The sequence below is a fragment of the Condylura cristata genome, unplaced genomic scaffold (genome assembly GCF_000260355.1).
Source record: "Condylura cristata isolate star-nosed mole 26May11 unplaced genomic scaffold, ConCri1.0 scaffold00013, whole genome shotgun sequence".
In the NCBI taxonomy this organism is placed as follows: domain Eukaryota; kingdom Metazoa; phylum Chordata; class Mammalia; order Eulipotyphla; family Talpidae; genus Condylura; species Condylura cristata.
Window position 1 is genome coordinate 29569017 of NW_004567114.1, and position 26175 is coordinate 29595191.

The 26175-nt window shown below is 36.6% G+C and overlaps 1 protein-coding gene across 1 annotated transcript in view; it reads left to right on the forward strand.

Moving 5' to 3' along the window:
- Positions 1 to 26175, forward strand: part of KCNH5 (potassium channel, voltage gated eag related subfamily H, member 5) — a 258103-nt gene that overhangs the window by 203326 nt on the left and 28602 nt on the right. The window contains exon 10 of the mRNA XM_004681802.2: positions 14439 to 14635. Within this exon, the coding sequence (XP_004681859.1) occupies positions 14439 to 14635 (197 nt within the window). The remainder of the gene's footprint in view (positions 1 to 14438; positions 14636 to 26175) is intronic.

A 26175-nucleotide genomic window follows, 5' to 3' on the forward strand; every position in this document is an offset into this window, starting at 1 on the left:
GATAAATTACCTCAGCTGTGTGCTCATTGTCATTTGCTTTGCCCATTTTCTTTATTACAGTTTCACCTTGGTAACTTCTTTTCTAAAAAGAATAGCAAAAAACCTCAAGTGCAGTGCCTCTGGCTTAGCTTGCTAAACTGGAAACATTTGCTCAGTCAGTGAGAGAGACAAAATGCATTTCCTTTTTATTTTAAAATAAAATGGAAGGTGGTTTTGCATAATGACACAGTAAAAATGAACACAACACTCAGCAGTATTGGACCAATCTCATCATATATCTGTCACCTTTTATTTCTTTCAGTATGTGGTTTTTGTTCATCCTCTGTAAGTCTAGGATTCTGAGATTTCACCTCTTGGCTTAATGAGTCAAATTATAGGTACACCTCTTTGGCAATCTTTCTTTTTCTTCCTTTTTTTTTCTGAACAAAAACTAGTTCAGCTAAAAGGCTATGTTTTTAGGTTAAACCATAGCCAAAAAATAAATTTTTGACCTGGTAGTGATGTCTGAAGGAAGAAGTACAATTGGTGGAAAACAGTTGTAGTAGCTATAGCTAGAGGTTGATGGGGCTGCAAGCCCCTATGGGGCTGCCCAGGCACCAGGGGGTCTGTGGGAGACACTGCAGGTGAGGAGACTGTCATCCAAATCACTGAAGACAAGCCAACACATGGTGTAGTGCTTTGGGAACTGCCCTGGCGGTGAGTCTTGCGATTGTCACTTACAGTTGGAGATGGAGCACAAAATGACACCTCATTTCTTTTCTGTTTCTCCTCTTTTATCTCCTCCTTCTCTCTCTCTCTCTCTCTCTCTGGCAGCTTAATTTTGAAAACGATTACAAATTTAATGAAAAGCTGCAAAAATGATCAAGACATGAAGTTTGATATAGATCTTTAAGTTACCTACGTTAATACTAAGTTACCTACCTTAATGAGTAAGTAGGCTAGGTCTTCTGTAGTTTTTTATCTTCTTAAATCCTTGAATGGTGAATGGCATATTAAAGTATCTTAAATCATGAATGTGCTTTATCTATGTCTCCTTCAGCCCCTATAACTTGTACTTTATTGTGATTGTTGTCAATTGCACAGATATCATAACTGTTTTACCTCTATTGTGAATTGTGCCTTTTAGCATGGCAACAGGTTCTCTTCTTTTTGCCTTGAAAGGCTCAAAGAGAAACAGTATCCCTCATGTCTGAGTTCACCTTGGAAAAGTGAGAATTTGACTACATTTGGTCTGGTAGGAGAAATAAACAACCTTGCTCTAGCACTGATTCATGTGCCAGTTGAAAAGTAGTGAAAGGAGGTCATTTAAAATTAAAGTTCCTGAATCCAAAAAAAAAAAAAAAACCAACAGGTGCAGTTCCATCCTCTAGAATCTTTGCCTCTGAACAGTCTGTTGGTATGAGCACAATTATGTGTCAAAGTACTATGGTGTCTAATGACTAAGTTCTGAAGCATAACTAATTAATGGAAAGATAAAAATGTAGTCAACAAAAATATCTCCTTTTTTTTAAACACTGAAAGATGGTTTCAAGATGTCTTTTTTAAATAGGGCATATAAACATAATTGCAGTTCAACTCTTATTTCAATTTGAAGTTCTTTCAGTTCTTACACCTCCACTTTTTTTTTTTAACCTTCCCACTTTTTTGAAACACAAAGCATTCCAAATTAAGTTCATGATGCATACATAACATTTTATATTCTTTAATATCTTCTTTATTTTTAGTTTCTGCTCTATAATTACTTAATGTGGACAGATTTATGGATATGGCTAAAAGAGCCAGGCTATGTGGGTTTGAATTAGATATAGTGTATCTTTCTTTTTGAGAAGATAGGAAATGGTATTTCCCATTAACAGACAAGACTCTTCAGATACTTTGTTACATTTAGTTGGAATTATTAATCTAAGACAATTTGTATCTAAATCTCAATTGCAACTTCAACTACATTTGGATGCATAGAGGGACGAAAATTGTTATGGGTCTGAGGGAAAGTGCCTAAATATGGATGAGAAAGATAGAATTCAATAAGCTTAAAAAGATGAATGCTACTACTTGGGTTAAGACTTCATTTTAGGCCCTCCCTGGTGGCGCAGCGGGTTAAAGCACAGCACTGAGAATCTAAAGCCGCCTCCGCATGAGTTCGATTCCCGCCTGCCCCGGAGGTGACCACATGGCGAGGCAGACCTCTCCTGACCCGCCCGCTGCTCCCCTCAGCAGTGTACTTCATCGATCTGCCTGTTCTGCTCCCCACTCTGTCTCTGGTGAAGCTTCTCACTGCCTCTGAGCCTCTGGTCTGTACCCCAGTTCTGTATGCACAAATAAATAAATCTTTAAAAAAAAAAGACTTCATTTTAATTAGAATCAGTTTTTTTAGAACCAACCCTTTCTTTTCATTTGTATATTGTTAAAGAAAACCTGTAAATTATGGTTCTTAAAATTCAAAATCTGCTTCTTATTTTTAATTCCAGAAAGAAAAAAATCTGAAATGTGAATGAAAAATATTTTTCTACTTTGAGAATCTGTTAATGTGACTTTTATGCTGTGGTTACAATTTCTTACAGTATACTGCTATTAGAAGTCAAGTGCTTCACACTTTAAATCCTTAAAAGGGCTTTTCCCAAGCTTTGAAAATTATTTTCTTTTGCAGTCACATTCTGTATTTAACATGCTGAACTATGAACCCGTAGATTTGCTTTACATGTTGTGATGGTGAGCCTGGTTAATTCAGATACTTTTGTAAAGGGCAAACCAGTTATTTCTTAAAAAAACAAACAAGCCCAAAAAAACTGTATGCTTATTTTGCTTTAAACTTTCTAAATAGTGATCATAGCACCATTTATCTATGGTTCAAATTATGCATTTTCACAGTTCCTCAGGTTATAATTTTTTGTTAAAATATGAATCTTTATAATTTTGATAGTTTAGAATCAAACAGAAGCCCCCTTGTCACCGCCCCTCAAAACTCTCTTGTTTATTCTCTGTCCTTGTGTGTCCGTATCCTAGCCTTAATATCTCTTCATGTAGCCACTGTTCTTAAATTTTTGGGCCTGGACTATTGCTGCCATCTGAAAGACCAACCTGCTCAAAATCTGTCATCAATTTTAACTTCCAATGGTATGTTACACTGCCACCTCTATAATCCTTCCAGAATATCACTTCTCATGCCAATTTCCTGGTTGGGAATTACTTTTTAGCACCTTGACTATATAATGTAGCTCCTAATATGACCTGTGAAGTCAAGTTAGGCCTTGGTCTCTGCTTCTCTTTCCTGTAAGATCTGTGTTACTCCCTCTCCCTACTCTCTCCATAATGAACTGTAGGCAATTTCCTGACTATCACCAAGTTGTTTCTTACTGGTAAATTTTATGCATTTACTGCTTCTTTGTTTAAAACACCTATTCTCCTCTTTATAATGATCAGTCTGTCTCTTACTTCCTTCATCTTTTATTTTTTCTCTTTATTTCCCTAGTCTGAATTAAGCATTTCTTACTTTAGCTTTTATTTTTCATCCTCTTAGTATATTGTGAGCCTTGAAATGTCTTGCTAATTTTTGCTTCACTGACATTTGTGATAGGACCCCTTAATAGGTTCCCTTTGCTAACACTTTATTTCACCATTAAGTTGTTTTCATTATTATTTAATCTCTGTGTATACATGAAAAAGATGTTGTATTCTGTTGATGAACTTGTCCTTTTCTCTATGTTTTTATTTAAATGTACTTATTTATGCATATAGAACTGGGGTACAGACCAGGGATGCAGGGGCAGTGAAAGGATTCACCAGAGATCGGAGAGCAGAACAGGCAGATCGATGAAGTACACTGCTGAGGGGAGCAGCAGGCAGGTCAGGAGAGGTCTGCCATGCCATGTGGGTCACTCCCTTGCCAGGGATCGAACTCATGCTGAAATAGCTTTAGCTTCTTAGTGCTGTGCTTTAACCTGCTATGCCACCAGGGAGGGCCTCCTCTATGTTTTATTGACTGCCTTCTGCTTTGACTGGGTCCTTATAATAAAATGAATTTTTCCTGAGACTCTTGAATTGACGTAGATCTGCTATGGACTGAGAAGAAATTTTCCTACTCTTCATTGGGCATACATTTCCCTTGAAAAGGAATTTAAAAAATTAAAAGAAAAGAGAAGAGCTAAGCATCACATATTTCAAGCCACTTACAGCTCTTTGATAACTCCCTCCTTTGTTCTTCATCAGCAAATTCAGTGTCAAGAAAGAATCTAACTTATGCCCCAATAATTGACCATGGTTAGAAAATGATATTGTATTTATGAAAGGAAATTTACTTTTAATTACTACAGGTGGCATTACTTCTATAAATTGGAATAGGTAATTTTTCAAATCAAAATTAATTTTACTAAATAATAAACACTTAAGAGTTAAAGGGAGCTTAAAGAAAAATCATATTTATAGTTAATAAATGAGCCCCAATGTGTATGCAAATTAAAAATCTTTTGTTTTTCTTTTATTTTAAAATTTCCTATTAACATTTTAAAGTATTTTTCTAAGAAAATATTTCAGTCACTTTTGAATGTCAGTACTTAATTATGTTCATTATGTGTTTTTGTATGTAATATTGATCTGCCATGTACTCCATTCTAAATATGGAGTTTAATTTGTCTGTTATGTGCACTCCTGTGGTCTCTGTAGCCATATTTACAATAGCCTAGTTATGGCATCAACTTAAGTGCCCAAGAAAAGATGAGTGGAGTAAGGTGTGATACACACACACACACACACACACATACACAACAAAAAGATGAAATCTTGTCATTTGTGACAGCGTGAATGGAATTAGAGGGGATTATAGTAGGGCAAAAGAAGGCAGTAGAAAAAAAAGACAACTACCAGGTGATTTCATTCACTAGAGGAATATAGAGAGACAAAAGGGGTCATACAAAACCATACCAATAACAAACCCTAGAATTTGACTTTAGAATCAAAGTTTCCAGAGAGGAAGGGAGAGTGTAGAGAACAAAATCTGGAGAGTGCCCATTGGTCTATGGTGGAGGACAGCAGGTGTCTTGGTGGTGGGAGTGATATGATTTCTAGTCAAAACCGGTTCTGAACAAGTTTTATCCACTCAGAACTAGTTTTACCTGAGCAGATCCAGTTTGAAACTCTTGGATTGGTTTGAATCAGTATTTTCTAGTCATAATCAGTTTGTGCTAGTTTTATCCAGTCAGAATTCTGGTTTTTTGTTTGTTTTGTTTTTTAATAGCCAGAGTCAGTTTGAAATGTGTGCTTTTTTTTTTCTGGTCAGAACCAATTTGAACTGATTTTATTTGTTTAGAGCTGGCTTTATTCTCCAGAACTTTTTGAATTGGTTTCATCCTGCCAGAACTAGTTTGAGCAGGTTATGTCAGACCAGAACTGGTTTGAAGCTATCACAAATGGTTTCTACTAGTCTTATCTATTCAGAACCAATTTTAAGTTCTCAGAACTAGTTTCAACAGGTTTAATCCAGTCAAAGCCAGTCTTATCAGGTCAGAACTAGTGTGAAGCTGTCAGGTCTGGTTTAAACTAGTTTGCCCAGCCAGAATTGATTTGAATAGATTTCATGTGGCCAGAACCTGTTAATACTGATATTATCTGGTTAGAACCTGTTTGAAGAGATCAGAAACTATTGAACCAGTTTTATTCAGTCAGAACCAATTTTATTCAGAATGGGTATGAACTGGTTTTATCCAGTTTGAACAACTTAGAAGCAGTTTTATCTGGCCAGAACTGTTTTGAGGTATAACAAGTTTGCTTCCATTTTATCCTGTCAGGACTGGTTTTATCTGTTCGGAACCTTTTGAACTGATCATTTATGTCAGAACCAGAAAGAACAGGTTTTATCTGTTTGATGATGTAAGAGGCTATTTAACCATTTTTTTTAAAGATTTATTTATTTATTCATACAGAACTGGGATACAGGACAGAGATGCAGAGGGTGAGAGGATTCACCAGGGACAGAGTGGGAGCAGAACAGGCAGATCGACGAAGTACACTGCTGAGGGGAGTACCTGGCGGGTCAGGAGAGGTCTGCCTCGCTATGTGGATCTCCTTTGGGGCAGGCGGGGATCGAACTCATGCGCAAGTGGCTTAAGCTTCTCAATGCAGTGCTTTTAACCCGCTGCGCCACCAGGGAGGGCCATATTTAACCAATTTTATGAGTAGCAGTCTGAGCACTTTATACTGGCTCCCTCCTGTCAGAATTGGTTTGAATCTGCCTTACCCATTTGGAACCAGTTTTATCCAGTAAGGATGTTATAGGGCACCCCAAAGTGAACTGGGTTGCTTGTCTGTGGGTCCTCACCTGTGTGCTTAAGATTTAATCGTATTATGAACACACGCAAAAAGGTTCAATAATGGGTTTATTTACAAGGAGAAAGGTAAAGGAAACAAACCAGGGAAAGAGGAAGAGAAGTACAAGTTAACTAGAATGTTCTACCAGTTCTGCTGACTTGTACTCCACCAGCACACTGAAAATCGAGAGCCAAAATGACCAGTCGCGAACCACCAGACACCAGGCCAAAAGACCCACAGAGCCCACATGTCCGGTTTTATCCCAACCTGGCTGCTCAGCTCCATCCTCATGTCCCAGCGTGCTCCTCCTTGTTATTGATGGGATCTGTAGTTCCAGTATCTGGAGTGGGGATGGAGTCCATGAAACCTGTACCTGTTACAAGAACAGGCTTGAAACTGTCAGAAACATTTCAAACTGGTACTATTTGGTCAGAAACAGTTTGGATTATTTATCTGATCAGCTGCTAGGTACTTTTCATTTATGTACCAGTATGTATGAATACATATGTATCCATTTTATATGTATTTATATAAACAAAATTTCTCATTGTTCATACAGATATGTTTAACTAAAATTCAGTACAGGAGAAATGTTTTTACCCACTTCTGTATTACATCTTCATATTCTTTATACAGTGTTAAGAATGCTGGGGATCATTGAATTAAAATATTTCATAATTGCTAGTTGCTTTACACCACATTGCAAATATAACAACCTTGGACGAACAATATTACCATCACCAACATCAGTGTGTTTACTGAAAATATATTAAGAATTTCTTGTGCGTGCCGTTTCTATCCTCCCATCCACCATTTAAAAAAGAATATAATTATTGAGGTAAAACATTGATTTACAATATTATATGCTTTAGGAGTGTAGGTTTATACCAAAAAGCACCAAGAACCCTCACTGTAATACCTGAACCTCTCTGCCCTTTGCTCCACTATTTTAATAGTTGTATTATATCTGCATTGTCAGCATGTAAAATCATTGTGTTTTAACTCCCCCCCTTTTTTAAAAAAAGATTTATTTATTTATGCATACAGAACTGGGGTACAGGCCAGAGGCACAGGTGCGGCAAGATGATTCACCAGAGACAGAGTGGGGAGCAGAACAAGCAGATCAATGAAGTACACTGCTGAGGGGAGCAGTGGGCGGGTCAGGAGAGGTCTGCCATGCCATAAGGATCACCTCCAGGACAGGGATCGAACTCATGCTGAAGTGGCTTTAGCTTCTTAGTGCTGTGCCACCAGGGAGGGTCCTTAACTCCCTTTTGACTTTCATTTAGCTTTATTGCTACCACTAATCATTATGTTATTGTCTCCCTAATTTTTTTGGTTGTCTGAAGGATTTGTACCAATAAATTCCTTAGGAAAGGTCCACAGAAGCAATATTAGCTGTTTTTTTTTTTCATGTTTTTTTCTGGTGCTGTTTGCGCTCTTTATACTTGAGTTCAATTTTGCTGGATATGAAATTATTGGTTCACATTTATTTCCTTGAGTATCTTAAATATGTCATGTTCCCTACTCAAATCAATATGCAAGTTTAGAGCTTTCAATTTTCTCCATCATATCTGTTTTACCTTTCTTCTTTACTATTTACTCTGGCTGCTACTGCTTTAACTCCTGATAAGATGATTGTGGAGACAAAGCAACACTTGTATTGCTATGTGACATAGCGCATTGTTGTTTCATAGTGCTGTAAGTAGTCCTCCAGCAGTGCTCACCACTCACACAGTCACTAAAGCTCTGGACAGGTCATGACTCTTTACTTCAAAGTGTTACTGATGCTCTTTTAAACTCAGAATTATGCGTAGTCTATTGCCCAACGTTCAAAGCTCTCCCTCTTGGGTTCTGGTTCTGTTCTTCCTTTAGACTTGGCCCTCTACCACTGTCCCATAGGCTTTAAGTATATTGAGCTAATGCTGCTCTTCCTTCCCTGGGCAGGTGTAACTCATACTGTTTTCTCAGCTGCAAAAATGGTCCCTTCCCTTGAAGGCTAGAGCTATGATTAAACACAAACAGTCCTGAGGACTTTCATATCCCCTCAGAGCCAAAGCCATTTTTTTTTCCTTGTGTGATTTGCCTATTATGTAATCCAATAGCAGTTTAAAAGAAAATTATTTTCTGTTTTTTCCAATAGTAATGATTTTTTTTTGCCTCATCTTTTAGTCACAAAATTAAAGACACTATAGTGATAGCAGAATTTCTATTTCCTTCATCTCTCTATCCCTTCTAAAGCATAAAGCAAATGTCCCACTTAATGTAATTCTTACTGGGTAGGGTTGGGATTCTGGATGCATTAATTAAGTGGGATGAATACCAGCCATCATTCTTCCCATTTGATAGAAGTGAAGGCTATAAAACTTGTTGTAATATGAATGTTATTACAAGCTTCATCACTAAATGCTTTCTTAAGAAAACAGAAGAGTTTCAAGATATAACTGCTTTTCAATTGGATTATTTTTCTTGATTTTTTAAATTATATGGTACTAAAACACTTGACTTGGGCTTATCTTTGGAATTCTATGCATAACCAATTTATTTTTAATACTAATAGTGCCAAAACTTAGGGTTATCACTTGTTTATCATCTTATTTTCCACCTTCCTAGTGGTGGCTGCTACCATTACTGATGTAAGGATACACTCCCTTTTAAATATTTTCTTCATACACACACTTTGGTCCATTTTGTGTGTATGCAAATAAAAATCTCTATAAAATAAATTGGTGATTTTTTTTAAGTACATAAGAGCCATTTGCTACTCTAAAAGTCTTTTTAAGTTTATATCCATTAAATATATTTTTTAACAGAACGACTCTGGACAAATATTAAGGAAGAAACTCCGGCATAATTTCTAAATTCTTAAATTGAGTCTATTCTAACACAACTATATTCTTTCTTAATATTCTGTCTTTATTTTTGCTATTTTCCTTTAAAATATCACTTCATGACACTTGTGTGTAAATAAATTTCATTTAAATAATATATTTGTGGGTTTTCCCTGGTGGCACAATGGGTTAAAGCACAGCCCTATGAAGCTCTCCAAAGCAGCTGCAGCATGAGTTCAATTCCCCACCAGGGTGCTGATCCACATGGCATTGCAGACCTCTCCTGTCTTGCCCGCTGCTCCCCTCAGCAGTGTATTTCGTCAATCTGCTCTCCACTCTGTCTCTGGTAAATCCTCTCACACACTGCACCTCTGGCCTGTACCCCAGTTCTGTATGCATAACTAAATCTTTAAATAATAATAATAATAATAATATATTTGAAAACTCATAGTGCTTTTCACTTATCAGTGAATATTTTGTACAAATGTACATATTCATAATAGTTTATGAGCTTACTATGATAGTTATAGTGAAAGTTGATGAATTCATTATAAAGAAGAATCATCAAATAAAGCTATCATTATAGTCATAAAAACTAAGTAATTGTTTATTTTTAGTGCCCATTGGCTATGCTGGATAGGTATAGTCACTGCTAAATAACTGAAGGAATTTTTATGCATTTATTTTCTCCATGTCATTAACTCACTAAATAATGTGCTTCATATATTTTTAAAAAGAAAATGTTCTGTTTTTAAACCAGTGCCTCAGGGGACCATAATCCCCCACACATATCATGGTCTGTATCACCCCTTTATTGATGCTGTAACTCTTTGTCTCTGTTTGTCTTTTTATTTTCCAGTTTCTAACCCTATGAATCTTTAACATTTACTTCTATTTTATAGTCCTCTGTCTGTGACTTAAAAGTGAAATACTTCCTAAGTCTTGATGCAAAGAACTGCAAAAATATAAATAGACCAAACAACAACTTTCATGTTGAGTGTGAGCTTTTCTAATTTTAGGGCTTTGGGGGAAGGTTACTTTTCTCAAGCTCTAAAATGTTTATAGCTAAGACTACATGCACCCAGTGGGAGTTGACCTAAAAACCACATCAACTACTCTGTAGTCATGAAGATAAACAGGAGTTCCTAGCCCTGAAACTGTACAAAATCTTCGAGATGAAGGAAGAAGTGTTCTTTATTGGATATACCACACAATAATCCCAAATCCTACAATCTGTGATTTCTGTGGATTACTTGCTGTAGATATGCATAACATGCCTTGAGGATGGACATTAACTAATATGCTGTGACCGGTAAATTAATTGATTTACTTGACAACTATCTTCACAGCCATGCCATAAAAAAAAAAAAAAAATCGTAAATTACATGGCTATTAAGTGATATAGAAAGCTGGATCAAGTGAAAACATTTCGAAATTATTAACATCCAATTTATAAATGCATATTCTAATGAAAGTTCTATGTTATAAAATAATTAGTATAGAGCAACAATATTTACTTTTGTTACTTTTGTAATGTTTGTCTAAACTCTTTTAGGAGTAGAGAGTGAGTTTTACTTTGATTGAATCAATTCACTTTTCTGTTGATTTCAGCCTTGTATTGGGATTGGGAATTGAGGTTCCAGTTTTTAAAATCTTTTTTGTTTGTTTGATTGGCCATGAGACACACATACATTATTATTTTGAAAATAAAATATGATAATTTTTTAAAAGATTTATTTATTTATTTGTACAGAACTGGGGTACAGGCCAGAGATGCGGAGGGTGAGGGGATTCACCAAGGACAGAATGGGGAGCAGAACAGGCAGATCGACGAAGTACACTGCTGAGGGGAGCAGTGAGCGGGTCAGGAGAGGTCTGCCGCACCATGTGGATCACCTCTGGGGCAGGTGGGGATCGAACTCATGCGAAAGTGGCTGAAGCTTCTTTGTGCTGCACTTTAACCCGCTGCGCACCAAGGAGGGGCTAAAATATGATGATTTTTAATTGACATACAGAATTACATATGTAGAGAAACCTGAAACATTGATTATTATTCACTCTGTTCCATTTAGCATCAAAGACCTGGTAGCTTGGCAGTTTGTCTGGACCACACTCTTAGGGTAGAGTCTCAGTTCTCACTCCTGTTTTCCAGTTTCCCAACTGTTCTTTGTCTTCCTCTGCTTTACTTTTTTATGCATGAATTTTTTTTTTCAATAAATATTTGCAGCACCTTTGAGCTGTTCTAGGCTTTGGGGTTAATGGAACTGGATGAAACCAAGACAACTCCCTGCCTTCCTGAATTTGTATTATAGTTTAATGCTATTCTGTCAGAGCCTAGTTTTTCTGATAGAAATATGATAAGAATTTTAATTTATCCAATTGAGTGAAATAAAATATATTACAGATATGTTGATTCCTCCACAATTAAATATGGCAAGGATAATTCAGTGATGCATACAATATCTTTTACCCATTGACAATGCACTCAGTGAATATTTTACACACTTCTATAGATCTGTGTACATACTTTATTAATTCTATTCTATTAAAAAGTGTAAGGAAAGACTTATTTGAAAAGTTCCATTTTATAATAACAGAATTCACTACAAAAATTTACTAGATAAAAATTTGGAAAACAAAGTAGAAAGAAGAAAAACAAGAAATATCATTTAAAGTCAATTGCTATACTTACCAAATACATTTTCTTTTAGTCTTATATCCCATATATTTTCAAACATAATTTATCATCAATTGGCAATAATACCAGAATATATTATGTAGAAAAACAGAATAAAGTTTACTTTCTATCAGTATTATTTTTCTTTAAGAAAAAAGAAAATGTAGACTTGAAATTTCCTTTAGTCTTGGAGAATTAGTTTCATTTTTGTATACTTTACTATGACTCTGACCATAGTCATGTTATTTTGTGTATTTATTCACTTAAAATAATCAATCTTTTTTTGTGTGTTGTTTTCATAAATTATTTATAAGTCAGTATTAATTGGTACTTTTGGTACATTCATGTTTTTTCTCATTGATCTTGGACATAAAATTTTTTTTTAGTTATTTAAATTTTCTCTGATGGGAGGTTGTGATTAATAGTACTGCAGTGAATATTACATGTGTTGGATCTAAATCTTTTGATTGATTCCCAGAAGTGAAATCATTGAGTCAAACGCATTGATTATAATTGTAGTTATTAAAATTAATAGTTGAAAAGTAATGAGCACTTGTAAATGGGTTAGAGTTTGTATTATGTGTGACAATTTGAGAAAGGATCACAGAAATAGATCAGAAAGAAATATAATCCTCTTCTGTTTGTCAAAGAAAAATTAGGTATAGAAAGAGTAATAGTGACAAGAGGGGAAGGAATAAGAGGTAGATTAAAATAATCCATGCAGAGCCCTGTTATTTTCATAGGACCAGGGACTATCATATCATTCGTTGATCATTTGCATTAAAAAAAAAAAAAACAGTGGTTGTAAACTTCAAAACAAAGTAGAACCCATCCATATCCTATTATGCAGAGAAGTAAATCTACTGTTTTGATATATTTGCAGTGTGTTCACATGTGGGTGTTTCTGGGGGATACAGGGTACATAAGATAAAGTCATAGTATATGTATGATTTGACACCCTGCTTTCATTATTTTATATTATGTGAACATTTCTCTGTCACTTTGTTTCAATATATGATATTTAGTGGCTGCATAATATTCCATAATTTATTTATTCATTCATATTTATTGTGTTCTTTTTTGACTATTATAAATATCTCTTCAATGAACATATTTAAGTAAACTTGGTATATCTCATAGTATAATTAGTATCAAAATCTATCATTGAAATTAGTTCAAAGAGAATAGCATTTATAGATTTCTGAAATTCTCCTGTGTAACTGGAGCTAAGGTTTTTCTTTCAAAATTCTATAACTAGTCTCACTTAAGTTATTAGGATGTTATATGATTAAACAATATATTTAGGTCATTCATTATCCTTCCTTGGGCAAACATATGGCAATCAGACAGCTGAATCATGTCTTTTGACAAATTATTAACTAAAAGGAATTGGGGGTAGGAGGACCAGAAACATGAGATTGCTCAAGATTAGTCAAATAGCCATTATGGTTATTCTATGCTGATCACATGGTCACATAACCACCTCTTATATAAAATGTGTATCTTCTCTTTCTACTCCAGAGGGCCTCAGGTTTCTCTGAGACAGTAATTTCACTCAGCCTTCTACCCCTTTCTCTCTTGCTCTTGTTTAGTCTCTGGTGGGCTGACTGGTTTGAAGAGTCACAGGAACACTTTCTCCCTTTTTCTTTATTCCTTACAGTCCTGACTTTAATCCTCACAATGAGAGCAGATATTTGCTCATCTCTGTGGTTAGCGTGTAGAAAGAGTAAGTCTTAGACAGAGTGCCTTAAATTTTCCCTACCTGAATATATCCTCCATGTTTTTCACTCTGAGAAACGGGACAACTTTCTTTCCCACAGAACAAGGAATGACCAAGGAGTTTGATATAACTGCCTCAGTAGAAACATCTTCAGTTCCTCATAGCTGACTCTTCCTTGCTTGGGCAAATATCCCATTGTTGTTATTCTTGTTATTAAGGTAAAGTTGGTCTAAATCATTGTTTTTGCTTCAGGAGGTATAGGTTCACACCTATGCAAATGTATGTGCACTCTTTATGGAATAAGAAATCTGGGCCTCCATGTTTTACTGAGCTCAGTTCCTCAGACTTTTGAATGGTAAATGGAGAACTCTTGGGCTGGGCCCCAAAGCCCCTTCTAAGATTTGGTTCGGTGGTGAGGGAAGGGCGTGCCTGGGGAGTAAGTATGGTAAGCTTCTACAAAAGCTTACAAAGTTGCTGAGTAATGTTTAATATGTGTTGAATCAGTTCTAGATTTATGAAAACTAGGTCATCTATTGTATTTTGCTGTCTTTTCTCCCAGAAAGAACTGAAGAAAGGATGAAACTAGGAAAACACCTTTGCTCTTTCCAATCAGACTGGAAAAAGTTAACGAGGCAGAAGATAATGAAACTATGTATTAAAGTAAAGACTTCAGCTTTTTTGTTGGAGTTCCTTTATTTTTACCACTCCACATTTCCATCAAGAATTCAATTCAAGTTTATGTTGCATTACATATTATCTGAAATTGTAGTACATTGTTATATGTATATAGGGAGGGTTACACATTCAGGGTCTTGATTCAGAAAATCAATACCATAATATGGAGCACAATTAAAATAGTGGTTAAGTATGAACTGTTGTAGTTAACTGAGTATCTTATACTATTTTTCAGGGAAAGGTGATGTATTTGGAGATATCTTCTGGAAGGAAACAACTCTTGCTCATGCATGTGCCAATGTCCGGGCACTGACATACTGTGACCTCCACATCATCAAGCGAGAAGCCTTGCTCAAAGTCCTGGACTTTTACACGGCTTTTGCAAACTCATTCTCAAGGAATCTCACTCTGACTTGCAATCTAAGGAAACGGGTATGTTGTTTGAATCCACTTCCCCTTTTATTATCCAGAGGGTTGAAATGTTATGCTCTATTAGCTTAGTATGGAAAAGTTATTTGATTTTCTAACAGTACATTCCCATCACTGTGAAGCAAGGCAATTCTCTTTCCCTTTCTTTGTATTTCATTTACTTTTTAAGGGAAAAAAGAACCCCTGAGTATATTAATAAAGATTTACATCTTTGCATTTAAATGAAAAATGAAAAATGGACTTGAAGAGAAACAAACTGTACTCTAAAAATATCATAATACTTTAATGGAGTTAGTTCTTGGGTTTTATAACATCATAAAATTATTATCAATGTCTCTTATTGGATATTTTTTGCACTAGTAAGGTTGGCTAGTCAAACTGGTCACCTTATTTATATTCCTGACTCTCTTTAAGCTCTCCTCATTTAATAATCAATTCTTAAAGCTTATCTCCCATTAATTCTTTCAAAGTACACTATCTCAAAAAAAATTAGTCACACTGACATAGCCTAAAAATAAGTATAGGAATTCTTTACCCTGCAGCTGCAAATTTAATCTTTACTACCATTTTCTTTTTCTTTTGATGAGTGTATCACAATTTTAATTTGCACAAAGAAACCTGCTAACTCTGACTTATAGATCACTGGACATTGGCTAAGGGTCTTTTATTACCAAAAGTTTTTGGGTAAGTGCTTTTGGGTAAGTGCACTTAAAAGAATTTAATCTAAAATGATTGCCTGGTTATGATGAAGTATTTTGAAAAACAAGCCTTCCCTTCCTCAACTCCTTAAATAGAACCTTCCCTGTAGTTTACATGCCGGGGTGGGGGGAAAGTCAAAAGACAAGATGGCATCTATATTTAGCAACATAGAAATGGATTTAAGCAAATCAATATAATTCCCTATTTCAGTTCTGAGATGACAAGATTGTAGGAGCCACACTTATATTAGCAATGTCACAGCATCTAACCTGTATTTGAGTAGCATTTTCAGTTTATAATTTTTGTTAATGAACAGCATGAAGCATTTGTCAACAGCAAGGCCTAATATAAATTACTGTAGAGAGCCCAAAAAATAAAACAGAGTTCCAGGGCACAAGGAGCTTACAGCCAAGTGTGACTATTATGGGAACATGGTTAGGTGAAACTCATATTATGCAAGTAATTGAAAGTTGAGGCAGTTGATTGGGGAAGAGGGGTGCTAACTACGAAGGTAATATGAAACCTTCTTGTTTATTCATTAGGGAGCTCAGGATCACTTTTATAATTAAGCAAAAATATATTTCCTTTGGTCAGTGTTCTACTTTCTCCAACAACAAGTTTCTCTTTAAGGCAGCCTGTTTGATATTTGAAATTCCTAAATTGTATTAAGACTTCTCCATCAAAATTTTGGCAGTTTTGGAAACTTCCCACCTGCTCAGGACTATGGAATCCCCATCATCGTCATTAGTCTTAAGACAGGACTTATTTGTCATTGTCCTTCTCAAAGCAAGTTGTTTATAGAGTTACCTCAGTGGGTGTTTGTGACATTCTTATGAAATAAACGGAGTTCCTAATTTTTCTTCAAAACTCAAGAGGAAATCCATGTCTGGAAGGATTAAAATCAAATAACCAACTGATATCATTGCATTGTAAGGTCTCAGACAGGGACAATGTAGACAACTTGCCAGTAGAAAATAAGATTTGTGTTCTTCAAAATAAATTCCTTATAAAGCTGAATCATCATTTTCTTTTTCACACATCTGAGCATGTGCAACACACACACACAGACACACACGCGTAGGGACAAATGCATGCACTCTGGTTATGAGAGCTGAGCTCACATACCAGTGTGGCATTCTATGACAGGAAGAGAAACTTCAGTCAGAAAATTCATGTGCTGTTTACTGGGATCAGAATGGTGCACTTGCCCTGCAGGAACCAGTGTGTCGTTTACATCAAATGACTTCCCCTTTCAATCTAGTCTCCATCATAACCCATATCAGCTTGAAAAAAGGGTCTTCTGAAATTTATGGATGGCACTAATAACTTGGCCAAATGTTGGGGCAGGATGTGTTTTCAGTGTCACTTTCTTCTCAGAAAGTTGTGTCCTCACAAAAAGAGAAGATGTTCCCCAAAAAGTAGAGCTGACACGTTGGGGGCCTATTAAATAGCCTCATACTTCAGCATAATTTACATATAATAATGAGTCATATTAAATGTCAATAACCCAGAGATGAAGCAGTACAAGCTCCATCTTACCAGTAATGTGGTTGATGTTCTGAGGGTGAGATGGCTAGTTGTCAAATAATTTATGGGCAGGATCTGCTTGAACACTGTCTTTGTCTTGTTGAAAGATCACTTCGTGGGAATTAGAGCTTCAACCTATGAATTTCAGGAGGATATATTTGAGGCAATTGTAGCAGCCATACACAGAGTATATAAGTAAATGAACGTAGTTGTGTTTCAATAAAACTTTATTTACCAAAGCAAGAGGCTTCCCAGGAGCCATAGCGAGTCAGTTGCTGAAATTAGAGGACTGAAAGTTAGATGGAGACAATGGGCTTTCAAATAGAATTCTCTCCCCATTTCTGGGAAGCAAATTATCATGGAGTGGTAAATTTCACATATCAGAGGTGGCTATGGGAGCCAGGAAGATAGCATACATCAGTAAGGCAAAACTTGGGTGGTCAAGGAAGACTGGAGGGCTCACACCCCCATCTGGTTGCAATTTGGTTTGTTTGTTTCTGGAATGCTAATTCAGTGGTTTAGTTGGTCTGCATACGTTATTTGTTTTTTAAAGATTTATTTATTTACTCATACAGAACTGGGGTACAGGCTAGAGATGCAGAGGGTGAGAGAATTCACCAGGGACAGAGTGGGGAGCAGAGCAGGCAGATTGATGAAGTACACTGCTGAGGGGAGCAGCGGGCAGGTCAGGAGAGGTCTGCCAAACCATGTGGTCACCTCCAGGGCAGGCGGGAATCGAACTCATGGGGAAGTCGCTTAAGCTTCTTAGTGCTGTCCTTTAACCCACTGCGCCACCAGGAAGGGCCCTGCATACATTTTTTTTTAATCTGAGAAATAACACTAATTGGCTAATTGACTATTTTTTTTAATAGTCAAGTAAAATAAGCCTCCTTGTTAGTAGCTCAACAGTTTTGTGAACTGTATGGGGTTATTTAGAGAATCATGATATCATGCTGTGAGAAACCTGAAATTTTTACTTGGGACTTATTCACCTGAATGAGAAAAATAATGTATCTTTCTTTTCTTTAATTTCTACATGAATTTTAGCTTTTCCTTCAATTATGAAATTTGATAAACTACACTATTACTTTAAGTACCAAAGTAATTGTAGATTTTTCATATCATATTGTTGAAGATATCCTGAAATGTCATCTTTACTCATTACCACTTAATAATTATGGGCATTATTAGATCTGTTGCTCAATAATGATATTATTACATTAATAAAGAAGCACATAGATTGCTATCTTGTAGTTATTTGTAATATTTTGATAACTATTCCAGCATAACATATTGTTTTTGAAATATTTTATATTGTGAATATTTTATATTGTGAATGTAAATCAGCTCTTCTAAGATAACTGGTTACTATTTTGTGAATTTAAATCAACTCTTCCACACATTTTTCTAGATTGCAGCTGAAGGTGTTTTGGCTGGGGGGGTACATCATAGTATCTGTTCTAGCAAAGTAGTCTTGCACTCATACAGTGTTTTTAAAAAGGATTCCTGTTTAAACTTACAAAAATAACCCTCAAGAATGACCAATGCAAATTGAAGTTTGGAGGAATCAAAGTACTTGTAGTTTCCTTCTGACCCTTTAATTCTGAGTCCTTTTCCTCAGATGACATTGTCCTTGAGGAGAGAGCGATTGAAATCAGCAGTTGTATGGAAAAGGATAGCATCAATCCTGTAAAGTTCAATAGTAAGGAACAGTGGTTTAGGATCTGGCTTGACTTAGCACAAGCTCAGAACTCAGTAACTGTTTTTATTTCTCCCAGAAAGTCTTCTTAATCATAATGAATCCAGCAGCACAAAATGTATTTCTGTGAGCGATGAAGCAACTCTATAGCAGTGACCTTTTGTGGATGGAAAAAATACTGAGATTGGGTATCAACCAGGCCTAGAGTAGTTGCTTAGTGTACATGTGCTGTCGACTGCATGCTTTCATTATTCCATCTTTGAAGTTAAGGCCTAGAATGTGAGGTGAGGAGATAACCCCTCACCTGGTATATCAGTTACACAAACTATGGGAGCACAATGTACTCTCATCAATTCCATCAACCACATTTCTTTTTATTCCATGAAAAATACAACCCTAGAGCATTATCTACAGTTGGAACAAAAGATAAGATGTCCTTAGAAAAATTGCAAGTATTCTGTGGCGTCTATACTTCTTTCCTGTCACTGATGATGGTAGCACTGATGGTGGTACTTTGGTGTCCTGCTTACATTTTTGATTTTACAACTGAACAATGAACTCATAGGTATTTTCTGTAACTTTTTGCTGCCAATGTTCACATAGTGCATACTATAGAACTAAAAGAAGGAATCAGTGAATGAATGAACATGAATCATATGTGCTGTCCAGCAGTTTTTAATCCCCACTTTCTTGAATAATCGCTGTTATTCAGAATAAATGATATCCTTGAAAACTTTGGCAAAGATCCTTATGAAATAGGTGCTGTGGACCAGCGCAGCAGGAGCAGGAGACAAGTTTCAGGGATGGCAATTCTGGCGCAGGGTAGACAAGGATGAGGCTGAGTGACAGACAGACACGACTTCTAGGAGTGCATATCTGAATGTAATTTATTTTTAAGAGCACAGAGCATTTATACAATTTTTCTTGGCAAGCAAATATTGGGGTACAATGATTCTTTCAATAGAAGCGTGACAGATAATACATTTTTTTATTGTTTCTGAGATGTCATCAGGGGCCCGAAACCAACCTGGGGCCCTGAGAAACCATTGTGTAGTCAAGGCTCAGTGATGCTCAACAAATACCCTATCACTTTTGCCTTGCTAATCCTTTTAATTACTCTCTCCATTCTTTTACAAGCCACCTGGTATACAGGAGTTAATAGATTAATAGGTTATAGAAAAGTTTCTCAGAGTTAAATCAATATGGAGAACAGAGGAGGCTACATTCTTTTCAAGAATATCATTAGAACGAAGCACAGTGTTCATAACATTTCTTTGGTTTAGTACGTTGTGTGTCAGCAGAATCAGGAAACAAATCAAAAAGTTACAGTGACCATTCGAGAATCAGCCATTCCTTTATTCCTGGAGGGCCACATATTCCTCCCCTGTGCCCGGTACCTTGACCGTGCCAAGCTCTAAGGATTTCTCACTTAGGCACTGCGGGAGGGGACGTGGCAAATAGGATTATGAAGATGACCATTACTAGTGTGAAATCATGATCAAAATTCACTTCCAGCTACAATTTCTAACCATTTCTGCCTGCAGACTCTGTACAATGAATCAGCTTCTCTAGTGCGTTCAGAGGGGACAGCAATTTTGATATCGCCGCTGAATGAATTACGATCACCTGGGCTCTGATGAACAGAAGAGTACCTTACTCTCAGTCTAAAGGACTTGGAAAAGCAGGTTTTCCTTTTCTTGCAGTTTCTTTTAAAGAATCTACATACAATACTTGAATGTGAGCAAAGTGTATTTTAACTCTCATTACTCCAAGTGATCATCAGGTTTGCAAACTCACTATGAACAACTGGCACACAGATAATAATTTAATAACTGCTGACTTGTTACAGTTTCTAAAACTTTTACTCCAAACTGATTAAGCTTGCTCCCTTGCACTTTATACACCACAGGTTTCATCTCATTTGTGCTTGAAATCAACACTAAGGAAGCGAGCACTGTAAGCAGAAGAGAATTGACGTGCTCATGATCACATGAATGGTAGAGGCTCCACCTTCAGTTCCCCAGGTTGGAGTTGGCTCTCATTCCACTGACAGTGGTCAAAAGAGCAGACTTCCAGAAATTCCAGACATTTGTCATGTGAATTTGGATGGAGCAGAGACCTCATTATGCAGTCTTTTGAGCCCTTACGCTGCTTCTATTTAGAGCTCTCTGTTGGTCCTCTTCCAAGCAGAATAGAAACTTTCCCACATTTAGTTACTAGGACATAGATTCACATATCCCTTGCTCTTCAATAATGCCATCAAAGCAGTTATTTAAGGACAGGTTTCCTAAGCTTCAGAGTGGAGATTAGATCCAGTAATTAACCAACATCTTTGATTATAGTTTATACTCTTTTTAACAACTCCTCTTTTCTAAACCAGAATTTGATATTTGATTTGTATTGCAAAAAAAAAATGTATTTTATAGTAAATGGGAAGGGAAAACATTAATGGAAGAGTATTTAATGAATATAATATGAAAAGGTTGACATTTAATAAATTATTTTACTAGGAATCCTCAAGGTAGCCAACAACCCATTTGTTGAAACACTTGATTTTCTTTTTGGATTGAATCTTGCCTTATAATGCTATCTTTCTAGGGACATCGTAGTTAGATGCCAGACTGCCCAATATGTCTACTACTTTTTAATCCTCAACAATAAATATTTGGTGAGGTACCACTGGTGCAATATCACACCATCTTCACTTACAGAGAATGCTCACTTTGAATTGAATGTCAAGGATTTCTATTAATAGTAAGTCTGAAACGTATGTGTTATTTTTTCCCCCTATACCTTGTTGGCTTTAATTTGAATCTGGAATCCATGCAGTTTTTCCTGTCCTAATTCTGTGTCCCTTTTTCCTTCTCTGTAGTGGAAAAAGAACTCAAAGAACAGTCTCTGTGGCTAAATATATAACATATGATATATAGCATATAATCATATAATATGTGTCTACATTGTATACAACACAATATGTATCTACGTTGTATACAACACAGTATATAGTGTGCAATATTTACTGATATGTTCATATGCTATTTATGTAATAATAAGTTTGAATATGCCCATGACTTGTATTTTAACACATTTTTAGGCAGAGTTCTTTCAGAGGGTTCCTCCTGTCCCAACCCCCAAACAACATTTAAATTTGATTACACTGTTTGTTATTGTAGGAAATTATTTCTTCATGATTTGTACTGAATTGGCTGACTCAGCCTTTTCTGTCTACTGAGGTTTCTGGGAAAATATAGAGCTCAACAAACTTATGTTTAAAGGCTTCTTTCCATGCTGATTCTGAGGAATAGCTTTGTATCATTTTACAACAGGCAGTGAAAATGTTTTGAGAAACATTTGGTTATTCAAAGGAGGGATTCTATAATGTATACAGTGAATCCAGACTGTTGCCAAAAGAATGAAGTATTATAATAAAACATATCAATTCATATTGAATTGCTGAGAAAGTGCTTTAAAAAATTATGTATACATTTTGAAAATGAAAATATTGAGAGCTGCTCTGTGGGAGTCTGAGCTCATAGTAGTTGATTCTTATGATGAAAATAGCATCTACCTTCCTTATTTTTTTTCCCAGATGGGAGGTGTAGTTCATAGAATTGGACATTCCAATCAAGTGATCTTTTTGCAAAGGAATCTATCAAGCTATTTTCTAAATAGTGAGAGACACTCAAATAACCCAAGGGGATTATAGTAATTTCTTGAAGAAAATCATCCATTTTCTATATCTTCTTTCTGAATCAGATTAAACTTGATCTACACAATGCTGTTAGAAGTCGGCATTGATTTCACTGGGATTTTGTCTGCAGTTTAATCCTTTAAAGAGTGATGTCATCTATGGACACTATCCCTTAGGAAACACACAGTCTGGAAAGGAAACCGCAGAGTGAAAACTTTCACTGCTAGGTCTGGAGGGGCAGGACTGAGGGACGTAGGCACTGTAGAGTGTGCAGTTATATAGGGGAGGCCTGAACATGAGAGGATAGGGCTGATCTGCTGGATTAATGGCTGCCTCAAGTGGTGCTGAGTTCCTGCTTGTTCATAGCAGTATTCCCACTCCTGAAAGGTGGTGTGTTACTGAAATCACATACTAGGAGGCCCTTCTTTGTAAGCTCTAGGGAGCAGGGATGAAGCTAGAGGCCTGATTACTCCAAAATATTTTTGAAAAGGGTCTTAATAAATGGACATTTGTTCTGGGGAGAAACTATGAAAGTAACTTTGAATTTGACAGTTTTTCTAAGCTGAAATATCTGTTGTTGGTTTCCTAGATCATTTTACTTGGCACATTTCTTTAGACGAGTGATTTTAATTTTGAATTTCAAACAATATTGGGGGGTGGTAGAGGCAGAGAGTGCATTAGAATGTAAAAATCAATCAGGATGAGCCTGTCAACAGAAAACTTGCAGCAAAAGTTTACTACATCAAACAGAACGTACAAGGTTTGATTTTCCAGCTTTTGCACAAACTCTATAAATCAGACATGTCAGCCTCTTTCTGAAACCCTGGCACCTCTTTATTTTTCATGGTCAAGTATCCATCATGCAGCAGTAAATTCATAGTTAATGCTGTAGAATTATCCGAATATTTTCTTTTATTTTCTTTCTTTCTTTTTAAAGATTTACTTATTTATGTACACAGAACTGGGGTACAGGTCAGAGATGCAGGGGCGGTGACAAGATTCACCAGGGACAGAATGGGGAGCAGAACAGGCAGGTGGATGAAGTACACTGCTGAGGGGAGCAGCGGGCAGGTCAGGAGAAGTCTGCCATCCATGTGGTCACCTCCAGGGCAGGCGGGGATCAAACTCATGTGGAAGTGGCTTTAGCTTCTCAGTGCTATGCATTAACTCCTGCGCCACCAGGGAGGGCCCCATCTGAGCATTTTCTCACATGTTGAGATTATCTTCTAAAAAAACCTGCCCGATTTAGAAAAATGCTACTCTAATAAAAATCGCAGGTAGTATGGAATAGTCAGTTGTGTTCTCATTTGTAAAAAAAAAAATACAGCTCATTAATTTTTATTAGAGAAAATCAGAGATACATTCCATCTAGTACTAAAATGAAGTAAACTAATCTGAGTTACCAGACCTATAACAAAGGAAAAGTATGGACACTCATACAATAAAAGTGGTTGATTATTTGAGAACAAGGGGAAAAGTATTCCTTTATTGCGTCAGAAAGAGACTTTTGTTCTCAAAACTTAAAATTTGAGATTGTGACTGCTAACAGTAAAATTGTCAAGAATATATTCCCCAAAAAAGGATGTATCAATTGAGTTACCATTGTAAGAAAGAAAACAACCCTGTGGCTTCTGCTTCTCCCTCAGGGCCAGCTTTGACCCACCTTCTCCACTTGCCTCCCCTGTGCTTCAGTTCCACATCTCTCCCTTCTCCTGTACCACTGTGCCTTCTGATTTGTTGTGTTGCTTTGTAGGGTAATATATATATATATATATATAAAACATGCTCGGCACTGTAAGCTGGTAAGCTGTTGAAGATAGAGAAATACCTATTACCCCAGGCATCCAACTCTGCTTTGCACTCCAATGACATCTATTGATTGGACTGGAGTAATAATACTGAGTAATAATACCGCAGAGTTCATTAATTTGAAGCAATATGGGCTGCTTCACATTCTGGTGGTAGAAACAGATACCCATGGGGGAGCAAGTAAAGAAAGGAGAGTAGCAAGAAAAGAGGAAAAAGGAGCTTCATATATATTTTTTTAATTCTGAAAGTTACTGGGGTCATTTTCAATATGTCTTTCATACAAATTTGCAGAAATTACTTTTTTGAAGAAGTAGAAAATTCTTTGCATTACTAAAGGCAAAAATGTAAACTTGGTCATTGCATTACTATCAGCTAATACATTTTAGTTGGTTAAAATTTATTCACACAAAGCAAGGAGAAATAGTAATATTTGAACTTCCCCAGAAGGAACCTGAATTCTTTCTTTGTTGATAGCAGGTATTCCATGCAGAATGAATCCTTGGTTGTCTTTATCGATGAAGAAGAAAGGGGGGGGCGGTTGCATGCAGTGCTCCCTCCTTAAATAGCTACAGGCAGAAGGGGACCATAGTGTCCGTCTAACGAAGAAATAAATGTTAGTCTATTCACTGCCACAGACCGGCACAGTGGGGAGCACTGGACCTCGGAGTGATGAGTGTCTTGGAGGGAGGTGGATAAGGATTCGGCTAAATGAATGACAGACAGACACGACTTCAAGAGTGCATATCTGAATGTAATGTGGGGAAGTAAGCTTTCGTATTTACACAGTATTTTTCGGGCAAGAATAATGATTACATCAGCTTTTGATTACATATTTAGCGGAACAGTACAAGGTGATGCGTTACATTTTCTTAGAAGCAGATGGAAAAGGGGGTGACAATCTGCTGGGAACATCAAGTAGTGGTTACTGGTGTGAGACATGGGTGAATGTGGTCATTTGTTCATTTGGTATATTTTGTCTAATTAATCTTTTAATTCCATTCCCTATTGTTGCCTTACTCAAAGAGTCTTTTATGTCTTTCTGCTACATAGTCTCTATATCGTTACCACTCAGTAAGCAAATATAATAGAGACTTACAGTGTTGTTCTAAAGTAAACTCTTGTTGTGCTTTGTTTAACATGCACCAAGGAGGAGGTGAACTTTTTAATCTTTCCCAGAAGCTAAGACTCAACCACCTAACTCTTTGTCCTTTTCATTAACTATTCTTTGTCCCTTATAATAAATTCCTGTATATGGGGTAGGCTCACCTGGTTCTGGAAACTTAAACATTCCCCCCTTATTTTCCCTGGGTGGATGCCAAAGCTTCTTTCCCAGAATATATGCTGGCCAAAATTACTAACTTCATTACTGGCAGTGGTAAGCTCATCATTATAGAAAGAAACATTAACAGGTTAAAAGCATTATTAAGAACAAAATCCAGCAAGCAGGAAGTCAGGCTCAAAAATATCACGATGTCTCTCTGTGTGCCCTTTTCCTTGAACTATGAGCCAATGTCCACGATTGCTCACGCAGACTCTGCAGGAGGTGCAGTAACAATTCACGCCATGTCAAAGAGCACATATCCTCTTTCCTAGGCAACGTTCCCAGGTGTCACTTTGTAAGAATTAGATCCATAGCTTTGGATTTATCTGTACCTCCTTGGACACATGAAGCATGCTCATTTATGTCAATAAATGTGCATGGAATGCCCCCTAAATGCCAAGGATTTTTTCTAAATGCAGAATGCCTGGAAGTGAATAAGGCAGATAGGTTCCCTGGCTTCAGGAGAGCTAGGGTCTCATGCCGACTTCATAGAGTTGTGAATATTCCTAATAATGCACACTTCAGAACTGTTAAATTTTACGAGCTGGTCTTATTGCAATGAAAGAAAAAAATATCTATTCCATGGAGGGTTTAGTAAAGGCTTGTGGTGATGATGTTAGTGATGAGAGTGATGAAGATGGTGACAAAAATTTGCTTCATAAGCGACACTGCCAGATAGATGCCCAGAACGCTCTCCTAAGATTCTAATGGGAAGAGAAAAATCAGAATGTAGTCTGAGTACTATCGAGGTCTGTCAGTCTCTGGTGATAAGTAAGAGAAATGTCAACAAGGCACCT